We start from the raw sequence: 14264 nt of genomic DNA on the forward strand, positions 1-14264 counted from the left end.
CTTCAGAGCTATGAGTTCTCAGAATTCTTTTTTTTATTTCAGGAAAGAATTGTGCTCTGAGTTCCTCTATAGGTTTCTGCTGTTGCTTATTTACTATCAATGCTATTACTTCATGCATTTGAGCCGAGCTAGTGTCTTCTGCACTTGTTCTGGGTGGGCATAGGGTTTCCTCTATAAGTTTCTGCATTTGATTCTTTACTGCAGATGTTATTAATTCAAGGATTTGTTTTTTTATTTTCAATCTGAGTTCCTCTATACCTTTCTGCAGCTTTTTTTTTTATTTCAGAAGCCGTTGATTCATTGCTTTCAGCTGTGTGATTCCCAGTTTGTTCTGTGTTAGTGTCCTCTGCACTTGTTATGGGTGGGCTTAGGTTCTGAGATTGCATTTTGTTCCTTCTAGTCCTTTTGTGTAGCACTGTCTTCTGATCTTTCTTGTAGACCTTTGTTGCAGTTATAACTTTAGTGTGTACTGTAGTTCAGGTGCAGATCTACAATGTTTGGATTTATCCAGCTGTGCCTGGCTTGGGTCTGGCTGCTGTGCTCAGCTCCTTCCTGCTGCTGCCCTTGGGGATGAACCTGTTCTGCTCCTCTGGGAAGATGTTCTGTTCCTGAACTAGCTGGGTGGTTCTATCCTGTACACTCTCTGCATTGATTGCAGCTGCAGGGTTTCACCCCAGGCCTGAGCTGTGCCTGGATGGGACAAGGTGGAGTAGTGGGGAGAGGCAGCTCTCCCACACACTCCCCAGCCTGGGCTAGGACTTGATCTGGGGGTTCCCAGAACGTGGAAGAAATTTCTACTGGGCGGGCCAGGTGGAGGAGGTGCTGTGGAGTGTTGGGGGGCATCCCAAGGCTGTGGAAGAGGGTCTCACTCATGCTCTGCTTGGGCTGGGACCAGAGTAGGTCCTGCCAGTGCAGGGTAGCCATCCCCTTTTCTTAATTACTTGCTTTGTTTGGTAGTTCTCTTCTGTTGTTGAAATTGTGGTGTCCTTTATTTCTTTCTAAAATGTCTGTCAGTAATCTTTGTAGGGTTGGTTTGGTTGTCATGAATTTCTTCAGTTGTTCTTTGTCGTGAAAGTATCTTATCACTCCATTAATTTGATAGGTAGGTTTGCAGGATACATCAATCTGGGTTGAAAGTTGTCTTCTTTAAGGACTTCAAATATCTCACTCCAAGCTTTTCTCAATTTGGTGGTCTGTGTTGAGAAATTCACTGATTCTGGTGGGATTCCCATTATAGGTGATCTGTTTCTTCTAACAGTTCTAATATTCTGTTCTTTTGCTCAACTTCTTGGATCTTATTATTATGTGTCTGGGTGATGATTTATTTTGATTGTGGCTGGACAGAGTTCTATGTACTTCAATTATCTGTATATCAGATTCTTTTCCCATGCTTGGGAAATTTTCTGCTACTACTTGTGCAAACACTGTTTTTATGTCTTTGTATTATCTCCAGCTGTTTCATTGATATCTAATAGTCTCATATTATTTTTCTTTGCATCATCTTGCAGCTGTTGTATTGTTATTTCCTGGTTTCTTGTTATTTTTAAAAGATGTTTCCTTTCATGATAACTAGCTGTAATACTGTCCTCAAGGTCTGAAATTTTATCTTCTTTTTCATCCAAGCATTTTTGCCAGCTTTCAGTGGAATTCTTAATGTCCTGGATATCTGTTTGGATCTGTTTCTTGCATCCTAATTCTTTCTTATGTTGTTCATTCAACGTTTCCATCATTTTCTTATTCCCTTCTAATTTTTTATTTGTGCTTCCTTAGGTGTGTTGAGAAATTCTTTCATGATTGTTGTCTTTTCCTTTTTTACCTGAGTGATTATTTTTGATCTGAGTTACTCTATAGCTTGATGGAGTTGTTTCTTTACTTCAGTTGTCCTGATCTCAGAAATTTCACATGTGTGACTTCAAAGTTCTTCTATGACCTTATCAACTGGACTTGTTTTGCATGGAATACAGGTCTACAATTGTCTTTTGTTCCTTCCTTTTGTCATTTTTGGTAGTAATGGTAGATGGGTAGGGTGCAGGTCAACAATGCTCTCAGGAGAGTGGGAGGGCAGGGTAGGCTACCATATCTCCTGTTGTGTGGGACTCAATGTGGTTTCTTCCTCATTAAAGAGAAGAGGGCAATTTGCAGTTTGAGAAGGATCTGATGATGATGAGTGCAGGCTGAAGTTATGCAAGGCTCTCTTGCTGGTAGATTGGTGAATGCTAGTGCTTCCCAAACCTCCTGCAGGTCCCTGTGGTAGTCACATCTCCCTGGTGTACTTAAGATCAAGAATGGGTGGCCAGGTTCAGCAGAACTCTGATGGGAAGGCTAGGGGTTGGTGCTATGGCTGCTGGGTCTCCTTGGCACTCTTTAGGACACGGAGGTACAGCTGGACTCAGCATAACTCAGGCTGAATGGCAGGACAAGGGAGGGCAGGGGCTAGCTTACCAGGTCTCTCAGGTAGTCTTCCATATTAGAATTGTTGTCATCAGATTCTAGTATGTGTAAGTGTGATGTAGTGATTGAGTAATCATAGTATATTCTAATTTATCATACCCTGAATGTCTAGAACCAAGATTCAGTGCACAGAAAGATTAAAATATAGTATAAAAGGTTCAAGTTAAAATCCCATTGCCTTGAATATAACTTAAACATATCAGTAGAACTCACCAGTTATTTTGTCAATCTTTATTTGGTGGTTGGAATAATAATACCTGTGCATCTCCCGTCTAACTCCATCCTCTGCAGCTATAAATGTCCAGCAGTAATGGTAATTCCAAGAATGCAGATACTGGTAAAGAAACATTGTTTCCCAATACAAGAAACTGGGGCATAGAGAAATAATTGATTCTAGGTCTGGATCAGGAAAATGTAGAAAATTAATCTGGAACATCATGTAATACCAGATAGCAAGGAAGTTAATAAGACTGTTTCCACTGGACAAATATGAGCCCATTAAAGTGAGCTTCAGGAAGAATAAGAATTGCAAGGGATTGAACTCCAAGTGATATGCTTAAATCCATGAATGTATAATGACTTTTTAAACAACCATTTTTCACCTTTAGGAGGATGACAGAAACCAATTTATTATCTTGAAAGCTGGAGAAAAAGACAGAGAAGGGAAAAAGAATGAAGCATTTATTTTCCTTTTCTTCTCAGAACTGTGCTACTGAATAACCAGATAGTAAAGTATATAAGGAAAGCACCTCCTTATAAAATCATCCCTTTGAATGCAAACAAGGCAAAATCATGATTTCATCACTCCCTAACCCCCAGTAAATTGATGAATCCAACCATTAAGCATCATTGCTGCTGAAGCAAAGAATATGATTTAAAATCAGATTCTCTGTTCCTTCTGAAGAAAGAACACAACCTGTGGTGTTGGGAAAGGACCCAGACTAACTTAGATCCAATTTTGATGTCCACCTGCCCAACTCCAACTATCCAAATACAGAGAACCTGAAACATATTGAATCACCATAGTCGTACAGTCAACAAAGCCCCATCTATGGAGCCTGTAAATCAAATGGCCTCGGTTTTACATAAGAATAGGAAAAGGATGCCAATTTTGCAAAACTTTAAAAACATATCAAGTTTCAAACTACGAGCATGATAAAACTACAATGTATAAAGACAACCTGCATGATGAAAACACAAAGACACCCAAGGAGGTGTTCATTGTAAAAATTACTGATGCCCTTTAGAGCAGGGAGGAATAGGCATATGAAAGCATTTATAGAACAACCAACAAAGATCTGGTACTTGACTGAGGTGATGGCTCCAAGATTATTTGCCTAAAATAATTCACTAAGCTACTCAATATACAAATGCATAAATGGAAAGAAAGAGGAAGGAAAGAAGGAAGGAAGGAGGGAGAGAGGGAGGGAGGGAGGGAGGAAGGAAGGAAGGAAGGAAGGAAGGAAGGAAGGAAGGAAGGAAGGAAGGAAGGAAGCTGTATTTAAGATTAGGCCTTCTGGAGTTAAAACTATAGCTCCTATACTGAACAGCTACTTCTGTTGGGCAAGTGACTTAGCTTTGCCACAACTTCATTTTTCTCATTGTTGCAATGGAGTCCAACTTGCTGGGTAGTGGTAAAAAGTGCTTCCTATCTCCATATTTCTGTCAAGAAGGAACAAAATGTAACAATGTAAGTAAGTTTCACTGAGCCTTGCTGACTAGCATGGAATGAGACCTGGAGGGATAATTTTGCAATATGAGTACAGATCCTTACTATCAAGAGACAGCTATTCTTTGCAACAAGAGGTTTGGATCTGCCAGCTCTACCCTTGGTGATGAGCTTTAAGACAGAAGTAAAAGTGATGCCAGTGAACCTGGGTGATTTTGACAACTGAAGGTGAGGAAAACCACAGGCATGTGGTGAACTGTCCATTTCTCCACCAAGAGAACTATAGTCATCTCCATCCTGGCACCAGAAGGGTGACCACCCACTTAATGGCAGTAGGAAGATTCGCTATGTCAAAGTGGTCACTCTGGTCTGCGAAAATTTTCAAATTGGCTTTTTCTATTTTAAAAAAGATAAAGGGCTGGGAAGATAGCTTGTTGGTCTAAACACTTGCCTGGCAAGCACAAGAACACCAGGCACACCAGGCTGCCCCTGAAACCAGACATGGTGGTGCATGCCTGTAAACCTAGCCTTGGAGAGGCTGAGACAAGAGGGTCTCTCTTAGTCCAAGCTACCTAGTAAGATACTGTACCAAATAAATAAATAATTTTTAAGAAGGATAGAACACAAACTATAATGGGAAAACATTATTGATCAATTGAGACCCTCCAAAGTATTGCAAAGAAATCTGTGACCCTTAGCACTGACTCTAAGAAAGAGGCTCCCTCCAACACCACCCCCCTCATCTCTGCATGCTGCCTCACTCAGCATTTGGAATTGAGCCCAGGGATATTCTACCACTGAGATCTTTTTATTATTTTGAGATAGGACTGGGGTAGGTTTCCTGGACTAGCTGTAAGCTTGTGATTCCACTGCCCTTGCCTTCCATGTGGCTGGGATTACCAGCATGCACCACCATCAAAAGTCTCATGTACTATATTTTAAAATCACGTGATTTTTGCATTCTATCTCTATATCCTGTAAGGGGAAATATTTTTATTTTAAATTTGTGATAAATGGTTCATATGTGTTGTGGCTTGTATCCCAATGTCTCCCTCGAAGTTTCACGTAGTCATAGGTGCGCCTTTTCAGAGGTGGCCGGTTCTAGGCTATGTGATACTGGGATTAAGGGTATAATTAAGGATGCCCCACGCTAGGTGTGAGTGCTACCTACTCTAAAGGCAGGTAACCTGGGTGGGATATAAGGGACAGAAAGGGGGCTGCTGCTACTGCCACGTGGTGCTGTTGTTTGCTGCTGCCTGTCTGCCCTGCAATGGACTATTTCTCCTCTGTGACGCCCCTTTGCCATGCCATCCTGCCTGAGAGCCAGCTGACCAACTGAAACCTCTACAAACTGTGAGCCGAGTAAATATTTCCTCCTTTGTCAGTGTTGGGCATTTTGTCTCAGCAATGAGAAAAATAACCGAGGCAATATGGTAAAATATAAACATTCTCCAAAATAGCAAAAATAAAAGGATTACCAGCCCACTTTCAAAAAATAGATACCAAACATGGTTCAGACTAAAAGAAAGATAAATGTCTACTTGATATATGAAAAGATGTCCACATCAGTCATAACAAGAGAAAGACAAGTAACATTTTCTTATACCCTTCATTCCAAACAATATGTCTGACATATTGTTTATTACAATTTATTATTGTTTATTACGTTATTGTAAATTTGTGGCAAATGCAGATCTTGAACAATACATTGTGGTGGATAGCCTGTGAACAATAGGCTCCTTTATATTTCTTTTTTATCATTTTCTTATTTAGCTAGTTAGTTAGTTATTTACTTGGTACAGGTTCTCACTACACAGCTCAGACTCATAGTGGTCCTCCTGTCCCGACCTTCCAAGCACTGGGATTATAGGCATGCACCACTATGCCTGGTTTCTCTTTTATATTTCTGTCAGGTATTACAGCAAAGAAAATTACTGTACTTGCCCTTGGTCAAGCTATCCCCTTTCTGAAAAGCTAACTCGGAGATGAACCTCCACAACTACAAAAGCAAATGTTGTCAGTGTTATGAATGGCACCATCTTTTACAGTAGTGTGCTCTTGGGATCACTCCAAACACCATTAGTGAAAGACTCTCTGCATGGATCATGGGATGCCTTTGCAGAGGGGCCTCTGCTCCCATGAGACAGGGAGTGAAAGAAGATTTCTGGGAAACAGGTGGAGGCAATCTCAAGCATGTGTTGCTACATCAAAAAAGCAAGGCACAGACCAGTATGTGGAAGTGCCACTTTAGGGGTAAAAAAGAAGAAATGAAAAGAATACATGAGTTTATCTACTTTTGAAATGAAACCTCTACAAGAATAGCCAGACATGAATGGAAATTGTGTAAGTGAAATGAAGACGAAAATGCAACTTCTCAGAGAAAATCTTTCTATATAGTCTGGACTGTGTGCATGCGAGCACGCGTGTGTGTGTGTGTGTGTGTGTGTGTGTGTGTGTGTGTGTCTGTGCATGCAAGAGCTGTACTGGGGATTAAACCCAAGGCATCTCCACTGAGATCTAGCCCCAATCTTCTCTTTTATTACTTTGAGACAATATGTCATTAAGCCACTATATTACCTAGGTTGGGCTTAAACTTGCAATTCTCCTGCCTTGGCCTCCCTGAGCCCTTGGATTGAAGGCATGCACCACCATGCCTGGCTTATAGTTTTGATTTTTGAATCATAAAAATATTTTGCGTATTCAAAAAGTAAATTTAATCCAGAAGGGGGGAAAATGTAAAGATTAAATAGAACCAATGAAATGAAATGCATGCCAAGCTGTCAAAATAGCCACATCCAGTAAGTTATCTCTCATGAAGTTGAGCAGATGGATCATGCATGTGAGATCCAGAAGAAAAGAAGACAGCAAAATGTTCCAAACCTCACTTAGTGACTTCACAGGTAGATGTTGTATCAGTGTTGTAGTTTTGGAAGAGTTTAATCTATGTCATAGGACAAAACAGATATGAAATACATACTATTAGTAACAAAGATACCACTGTAAGAAAAAAAAAGATCAATCTGAAGTCTAAGAAATGTTCTAACAAATGCAGATAAGAACCAGTTGTCAAAGGCAGAAGTGGCTGAGGTGACAAAGGATGAGGCAAACAAATTCAGGGTTGTCCAGAGTGCATTTATTAGGGACTTCTGGAAAGAAGAATGTATTGGGCAGAAGTTAGACAAGCTAAGCCTTAAGCAGGAGGAAAAGATGGATGTGATCACAAAGTTGGCAGGGGCAAGCAGAATGTGCCTGGTCCTTCTCAGAAAACCTCAACCTGTCCAAAGAGAGTTAAGAAGCTTTCTGTGTGTCAGGAGCCAGCACAGTCTACTCAGCTGATCTTGTTTGTACTATGGACTTTGGAATGTGTGTCAGGGTTGGGGGCAGAAAAGTCGTTATGATCATGGTGGCTCTAGGCCTATCAGTCTGGATCCCTTTTCACTCTGTACTGTTAAAATTGAATTGGAGTAAAAAAAAAAATTGAATTGGAGTGTCAATATTAACTTGTGATTTAAAAAATCATATCTTTGGCTATCAAAAGAGCCCCAAAGCAGTGACATTTCAGTATCAATAAGTGCATTTGGTGCCCAGATCTTAATGTCCAAATACCATTTTCCTCCTGATTTGGAAATAAGGTTTGTTGATTTGAAAAGTATAAATAAGAAAATGGATAGTAGACTTGGGATATCATTTTGAACCAGAAAACATAGACATATTCAAAGACTAATAAGAATTTGGCAAATGACAGTGAACACTTTCTCAAACACTACTGGTTAAATGTGGGGAAATCAGAACATTCAAGAAAGAAAAATCATTATTAATAGAATAAATATAAGTCCATGAATCCATAGTGACTACGAGGGGGATGGAAGAGGAAGATAATTTTCCGGCATTGGAGTTGGCATGACCCCAACTATTCACTATAAAAACTGGCAATTATAGGGGAAAAACATGACTGGACATCTTTGAGAAACTATAGTCATCTTTAGTTTATATTGGGAAGTTAATTCCTTTAGAAAAATGCCAGCTAATCAATGTAGAAATAGTGGTAAAATAGAAAAATCACCGTTTTGTATTCCTCAAAAAATAACTGGTGCAAGCAAGGAAAATCAAATGATACTAAAGCATTCTGAAATGCAGAAGAAATAATGTTTGTATGGCACCAAAGTATGCCCTTGTGGATGACTGCTTGCTCACTAGGGAGAAAACTGATGTAGACAAGGACAGATAGCACTGTCACTGCTTAACCAAGTGATCAGATTTAGCATCGGTAATAAAGGCTCAGGATGACATCTTGAGACTGTTGGTATGATCTAATATGACCTACACAATATCACTCTGAAGCTCTCTTGCCCAAAATATTTACAGTGAATCTAACTAAGTCTTTAGGTCTAACTGACAGTGTATAGGAAGCTTAAAGATTGAAGGAATGTATCAGGCACCAGTACAGGAAATATTTATACAAATCCGCAGCATGATAGGATTTTTATAGATGGCAGAAGATGATAGCCACTGTCCATGGTTCTCAGCCTGTACTGAGGCAGAGGTGCTGTGTCCCAGTTGGGGACCCTACTGTGTTGGGATGTGACTTTATCCTCAAAGACTCTGTCTTCTGGAGGGAAATACAGACATGAGGGCAGCAGTGTGCTTGGGTTGTGCAGACAGAAAAGTCTTAAATCCTTATCCAAACCAGATGCAGAAATACAAATGCTGCATTTTGGCACTCAGTTTTGGAAATGATTAAGCCAGCTTTATGAAAGAATGATAGGGAATATGCTTATGATCAGGTATCAGAAGACTGGATAAGAGTAGACAAATAATTCAAGTAGACAAAACATTAAAACAGTAAAAGGCAGCCTGTATTGAAAAGCAGAAACAGTTACCTGAAATATAGTTGCCAAGGAAGAGAGGTAGGCTAGATCACACACAATGCAGTTTCCAAAGCACTCCTGGCTCCCGTCGGCCTCCCTTATCTGTGGGGCTCCAGCCTGAGACCGTGGAGATATCTGCAGCTGCAGACAGCGTCAAGCCCCGAACAGCCCGCGCTGCTCCCTATACACACAAACCTATGAGAGAGTTGAATTTATCAATTTGTCACAGTAAAAGAATAACAGAAATAACTGAAAAAGAAATAGAGCAAGTATAGTATTATATTATAGTAAAAGTTACGTAAATGTAATCTCTTTCAAAACTTATTATAATATCCTCACCGTTCTTCTTGTGATGATGTGGGATGACACAAGACTTACATGACGTGGGCCAGCAAGTTAGCTCGGCAGACTAAGCACCCGCTTAGACAAGCACAGGTACCTGGGTTTGGTCCCCAGCACCACGTGCTGCACTGGTCCCACCCCCAGGTGCACTGAGCTGGCCACAGAAACTGGGCATAGTGGTGCACACCTGTCGTCCCAGCACTAGGGAGACTACAAACAGGATATCAGTATGAGTCTGAGAGTCATAGTGAGTCCGTGTTCTAAATACATTTTTAAAAAGAAGTTTAATTAAAAATAATAAGACTGACATGATGAGATAAAGTGAAGTGAGATGAATGGCATTGTTATGTGGCTCCATAAGCTATTGCAGAAGGGATACTTGGCATGTGCTGCAGTTCCACAGTAGACTATCTGACCATTGAGATGGTTGCTAAGTGACGTACAGGGTGGTGCATACAGCATGAATAGGATGGCTCACATAATGGATGGGATAAGGTGGAAGAAAAAATCCTTGTGCAATCACTGGTTCCACCGTCTTGAGAAAGTGAGCAAACACTTCCAAGACCAAATATAACACAAGCGCCAGAGTGCGTTACTTTTCTGAATGGCTACATGAATCCTGTAAGACTATACTGCAATACACATAGCACAGGCTCAAGATTCAGTACTTAATCTCTCTTATTCTGACTGCCACTCTTGCAAAGGCTTGAAAGCCTTGGAATTTTTGGAGAACCGTCAGTAGCTGTGTTGCTCACTTTTCTGTTGGTGGGTCCAAAATGCTTGACCTGTACAACTGAAAGGAGAAAATGTTTGCTTTTGCCCACCTTCAGAGGTTTCACTCTCCAAAGCTCCATTGCTTTAGGCCTGTGGTGAGGCAGAAGCCGCTATGGTGGGAGGGTGTGGCAGAGGGAAGTTGTTTTCCTCGTGGCAGCCAGGAGACAGACAGATGAAGGGAGACAGAGAGCAGCAGGCTGTGGACAGGGTACGGCAGTGATGGCAAATCTCTTAGAAATCTCAATGCTATGAACAGCCCACTATGGCCTGCATGCCACAAGCGCACCATCACTGGGATATTAGCTTCCGTGTCAAGCCCCCATTCACCTACTTTCTCTAACCAGGCTCTACCTACTAGCAACACATTTAGCTATGAACTCACTGATGGACCAACCCACTGATGAATAGAGTGGCTAATCATCTTCCCAAAGCCCCACCTCTGAACACATGAATCTTTGGGAGAAACACTTTAACTCCAAAAAATAACATAACTTATCACAACTCAAGCGACAGGCTTCATGACACCTGCCACTTCCAGCTGATTGGCAAGGTTCTAGGAGTAATATATGGGGGGAAAGTTTTAAATGTTGCATTCAGTTGGACTCAACCTCACCAATGTGCTTAAAACTTGCAGGCATAAAACTGGCAAAGTTGTTCCCTGTAGTATATTCAGCGATATTTAAAATAAATTTTGGACAGAAACATATAGGGGTGTCTGAAAAATTCAGGCATTGAGGAAAAGATGCTACTTGCTTTTCCTACTTACTGTAATCATCTCTTTCCATGTGCCTGATTGGATGAAGATAATCATAAGGCAAGACAGTGCATTACACTTTCTCAAGATGTAGCTCCCTTGTCTGGAGTGAACAATGACTTTTTACATTGCAATAGCATGAAAACCACAAGGTAGCAACCACTTCTATCACCACCCTGATTCCTTCTGGCCTGGGAATGCATCTTCTGTACATGCAGGAATTGGTAACGGCAACTGAATGTATGAGAGTTGAGTTTAACTGTTGACTTAACCTAACAGAGTAGTAAAGACCACTTTTGGGTGTATCTAGTTGGGTCATAGAGGCATGAGTTTGTGTTCTGTATCTGATTCCTTGCATCTTCTTCTCTGGCATTGTTCTCCTGGTTTGCTTCTGGACACCATGAGCTAAACAGCCCTGATCTGCTACATCCTAGCCACTGAATTTCTGCCTTAAAGCCAGCTGACTAAGGACAAAGTCCTCTGAAACCATGAGCCAAATAAATTCTTTTTCTTTAAATTATGGGCATCAGAGATTGAGGTTGGGGTTTGCAGACTTGCTGCAACAGCTCGTGTAGCTCCTCGCCTTTTGATCCTCTTCACCCCAGAAGGCAAAGCACATGTCATTTCTGAGCTGAATAATGGCAACACTACAGGAGAAAGAATGTGGAAAGGGACCAAAGAAAAAGTTTGCCCCGCCTATACAAATTGTGTAGCATGATGCCTCGTAGCCCTGATGTACCCATGGAGGCTCTGGAGATTGGCTCCCCAGAGGCTGAAGCCAAGCCAAGCCAATCAAAGTCCAAGGTAGAGAAGAAGAAAGTAACCACACGGAATGGTCCAAGCCTTGGCCGTGAGAAGAAAAGAAAGGCTCAAGGAAGCAAGCCAGCAGAGAAGAATGAAAAGGAAAAATTAATTCTTACTGATTCAGAATTTGAGGAAATTGTGCAGACTGTGCTAAGCAAGGCCCTTGAGGAGTGCTTTGAGACTTCCTGTGTAAAGCCAACAGTGTCCATCCAGTCAGACAAAGAACCAGGAATCATGGCTTCTGCTACTGATGATGATAATGCCAGGGGGGAGAAGGTGATGGTGCCTCACACACCAGAGATTTCAGTTTCTCTGCAAGATGAAGTTACCCCCGAGACCAGTGCATCTGAGCCAGGCCAGGCAATTCCTGCACCCTCTGCGAAGGAAGCTGACAGAGAGTACTTAAGCAAAAGAAAGAAAGAAAGAGTCTCAAGATGAAAAAAATGGAGATACCCCAAAATGGACATGATCACAAACAGAGCGACCAACTAAAGGACATGTTGTGGAATCATTCTCAGACCAGGGACCTGACAAAAAAAAAGAAAGAGAAATGGTTTGGGTCATTGTATAGTTTGGGTTCAGTGTTCCTCTCTAAACTGTAGAAAATGGAGGTGGTTGTATAAGAACATTGGCCCCTTGGTTCTCCCAGATAATTGATTCTGTCACCAGAATGCAGACTTGGATTATAATTGTTGTGATATTTCTGAGGAGACCTGGATGGGAAATGAGAGTGAAGTGGTCTATATCCCAGGATGCATCTGGGCCAAGCAGTATGGTTACCCCTGGTGGCCAGGAATGGTACAATCTGATCCTGACTTGGAGGAGTATCTTCTTTTTGCATCTCATTTTGATTCTTTTCCATCTAAGTACCATGTGACATTTTTTGGAAAAACAGTTCCTCGTGCTTGGATTCCAGTGAACACACTGAAGAATTTCCAAGAGCTGTCCCTGGAGCAAACAGGAGTGAAAACAAAGACTACATTCAGAAACTGTAAGTCGCCCCAATGGTGGCTCATAAAGCAGAGCAGACAGACATCCAGGAGCAGGTTAACTGGTTTGGTTTCTGGAGCCAACACTGTAGATCTGACAGCAATGAAGGAAAACAAGACTTAAGGCTTCCTGGGGCTAACAATCCTGAGTCCAGTGTGGAGAAAGAAAAAGATGAGTTAGAGATGGAAGAAAAAGAGAAAAAAGACCCAACTTTGCCTGGTCCCAAGTCAGCCAAGATGAAGACCAAAAACCCCAAACTGAAAGGACCTAAGAAAAGATTTCAAGTTCCCCAAAGCAATACTTCAGCAATTGTCCTGTCTGAGAAAAAGGAAGTTAGACTGGTGTCAAGGGCCTGAGCCCACCAGCTCATCATAGGGCCTTTCCTTTGGAGGAAAAAGAAAGAGCTGGACTCCACGAGCCACTGATTCAGGAGCCGGGCAGTGTCTTCCTTGAAAAGAAGGCCTCCACTGAGCTGGACCTGGAGCAAATCATGGAAGATATTGGAAGAAAGTCAGAAGAAAGAGAGGAGCCGTGAGACCGCGATGATGCAGGGGCTTCTTGGGCCTCCTTTGATAAGTAGTGGTGTTCTCCCACCCTCCTCTTATTCTCTCAAGCAACAGGGAGAGCCTTTCAGTTTACTCTCTGCCATGTTCCTAAGTGTTTGAGTTATTAATGGCTACAAGGTTCAAGAGCTTCTCAGTTTATGTTAATAAAGTGGGTTGCATGTGAAAAACAATAAAATAAATTATGGGCATCAGGTATGTTGTCCAGCAATAGAAAAGCTGACCAGTATAGGTACAGAAAGGACTTTAGACTTCCAAGTTTTCCCTATGATTCTCTCTAAAGATACTCTTAATGGAAACGCACGAGGGGAGGGTGCAGGGTATCAAGTAAGTCATCCCATCTCCCTTTGCATGCCAGACTCAAGAGAACACAAGCTGACCTGTGCCCAAATTTTAAAAATTTATCTCCTAATGGATTGTTTATAGCAGAGCATTACAAAGGACACAAAGTTATGCATTTTAAGATCATGTTTAAAAATTCAAAACCATCCAAAAAGTGCTCAATAAAACATAAGTCTTCTACTCAGGACTTCTAGTCTTGGGAGAAGCCACTGTTAGCAGTTCCTTTTAGATATTTTCAGACATCATCTGTGTTGATAAAATAAGTATGCACACATGTTGATTTTTTACACAAATGGGAACATGCCACACACCTTAGAATTGCCAACATTGATTTAAAAAATATTTTCTATTGCGAAGTATTCATACTCACAGAAAAATACAATACATATAAAAAGAGCCTAAGGAATTACAATAAATCACCAATGTAACCACCATCCACATCAAGATACAGCACATGGCCAGGAAGAAATTTCACCATTAACACAATAATCTCTTATGATAGTCACAAGGGTGCACTCAATACTTGGGTTCATCTTCTCCGTGTGTGCATACACTCCTGTTGAATATATATGCAGGAAAGGACTGCCAGTCACTGTCAGTAGATGATGCTAGGATAGCTTTAAGTTTGCTGTACCAGTGTATCCTCCCACTGGCTGTGCCCAATTGCCTCAAATATTTACCAACATCTCATATTATATATGTATGTA

General features: G+C 41.3%; 1 protein-coding gene and 2 pseudogenes across 1 annotated transcript in view; 2 read left to right on the forward strand and 1 right to left on the reverse strand.

The window, feature by feature from the left end:
* The window catches only part of Nps (neuropeptide S), a 94571-nt gene extending 84387 nt beyond the window's left edge, over nt 1-10184 (reverse strand). Inside the window, exon 1 of the mRNA XM_023709047.1 lies at nt 10086-10184. Within this exon, the coding sequence (XP_023564815.1) occupies nt 10086-10184 (99 nt within the window). The remainder of the gene's footprint in view (nt 1-10085) is intronic.
* A 1312-nt stretch (nt 10185-11496) lies between these two features.
* Nucleotides 11497-13008, forward strand: LOC101560266 (annotated as a pseudogene).
* Nucleotides 13009-13142: 134 nt separating this feature from the next.
* Nucleotides 13143-14264, forward strand: part of LOC101560662 — a 58754-nt pseudogene continuing 57632 nt past the window's right edge.

Source organism: Octodon degus, unplaced genomic scaffold (genome assembly GCF_000260255.1).
Source record: "Octodon degus isolate 3935 unplaced genomic scaffold, OctDeg1.0 scaffold00010, whole genome shotgun sequence".
Taxonomy (NCBI): Eukaryota; Metazoa; Chordata; class Mammalia; order Rodentia; family Octodontidae; genus Octodon; species Octodon degus.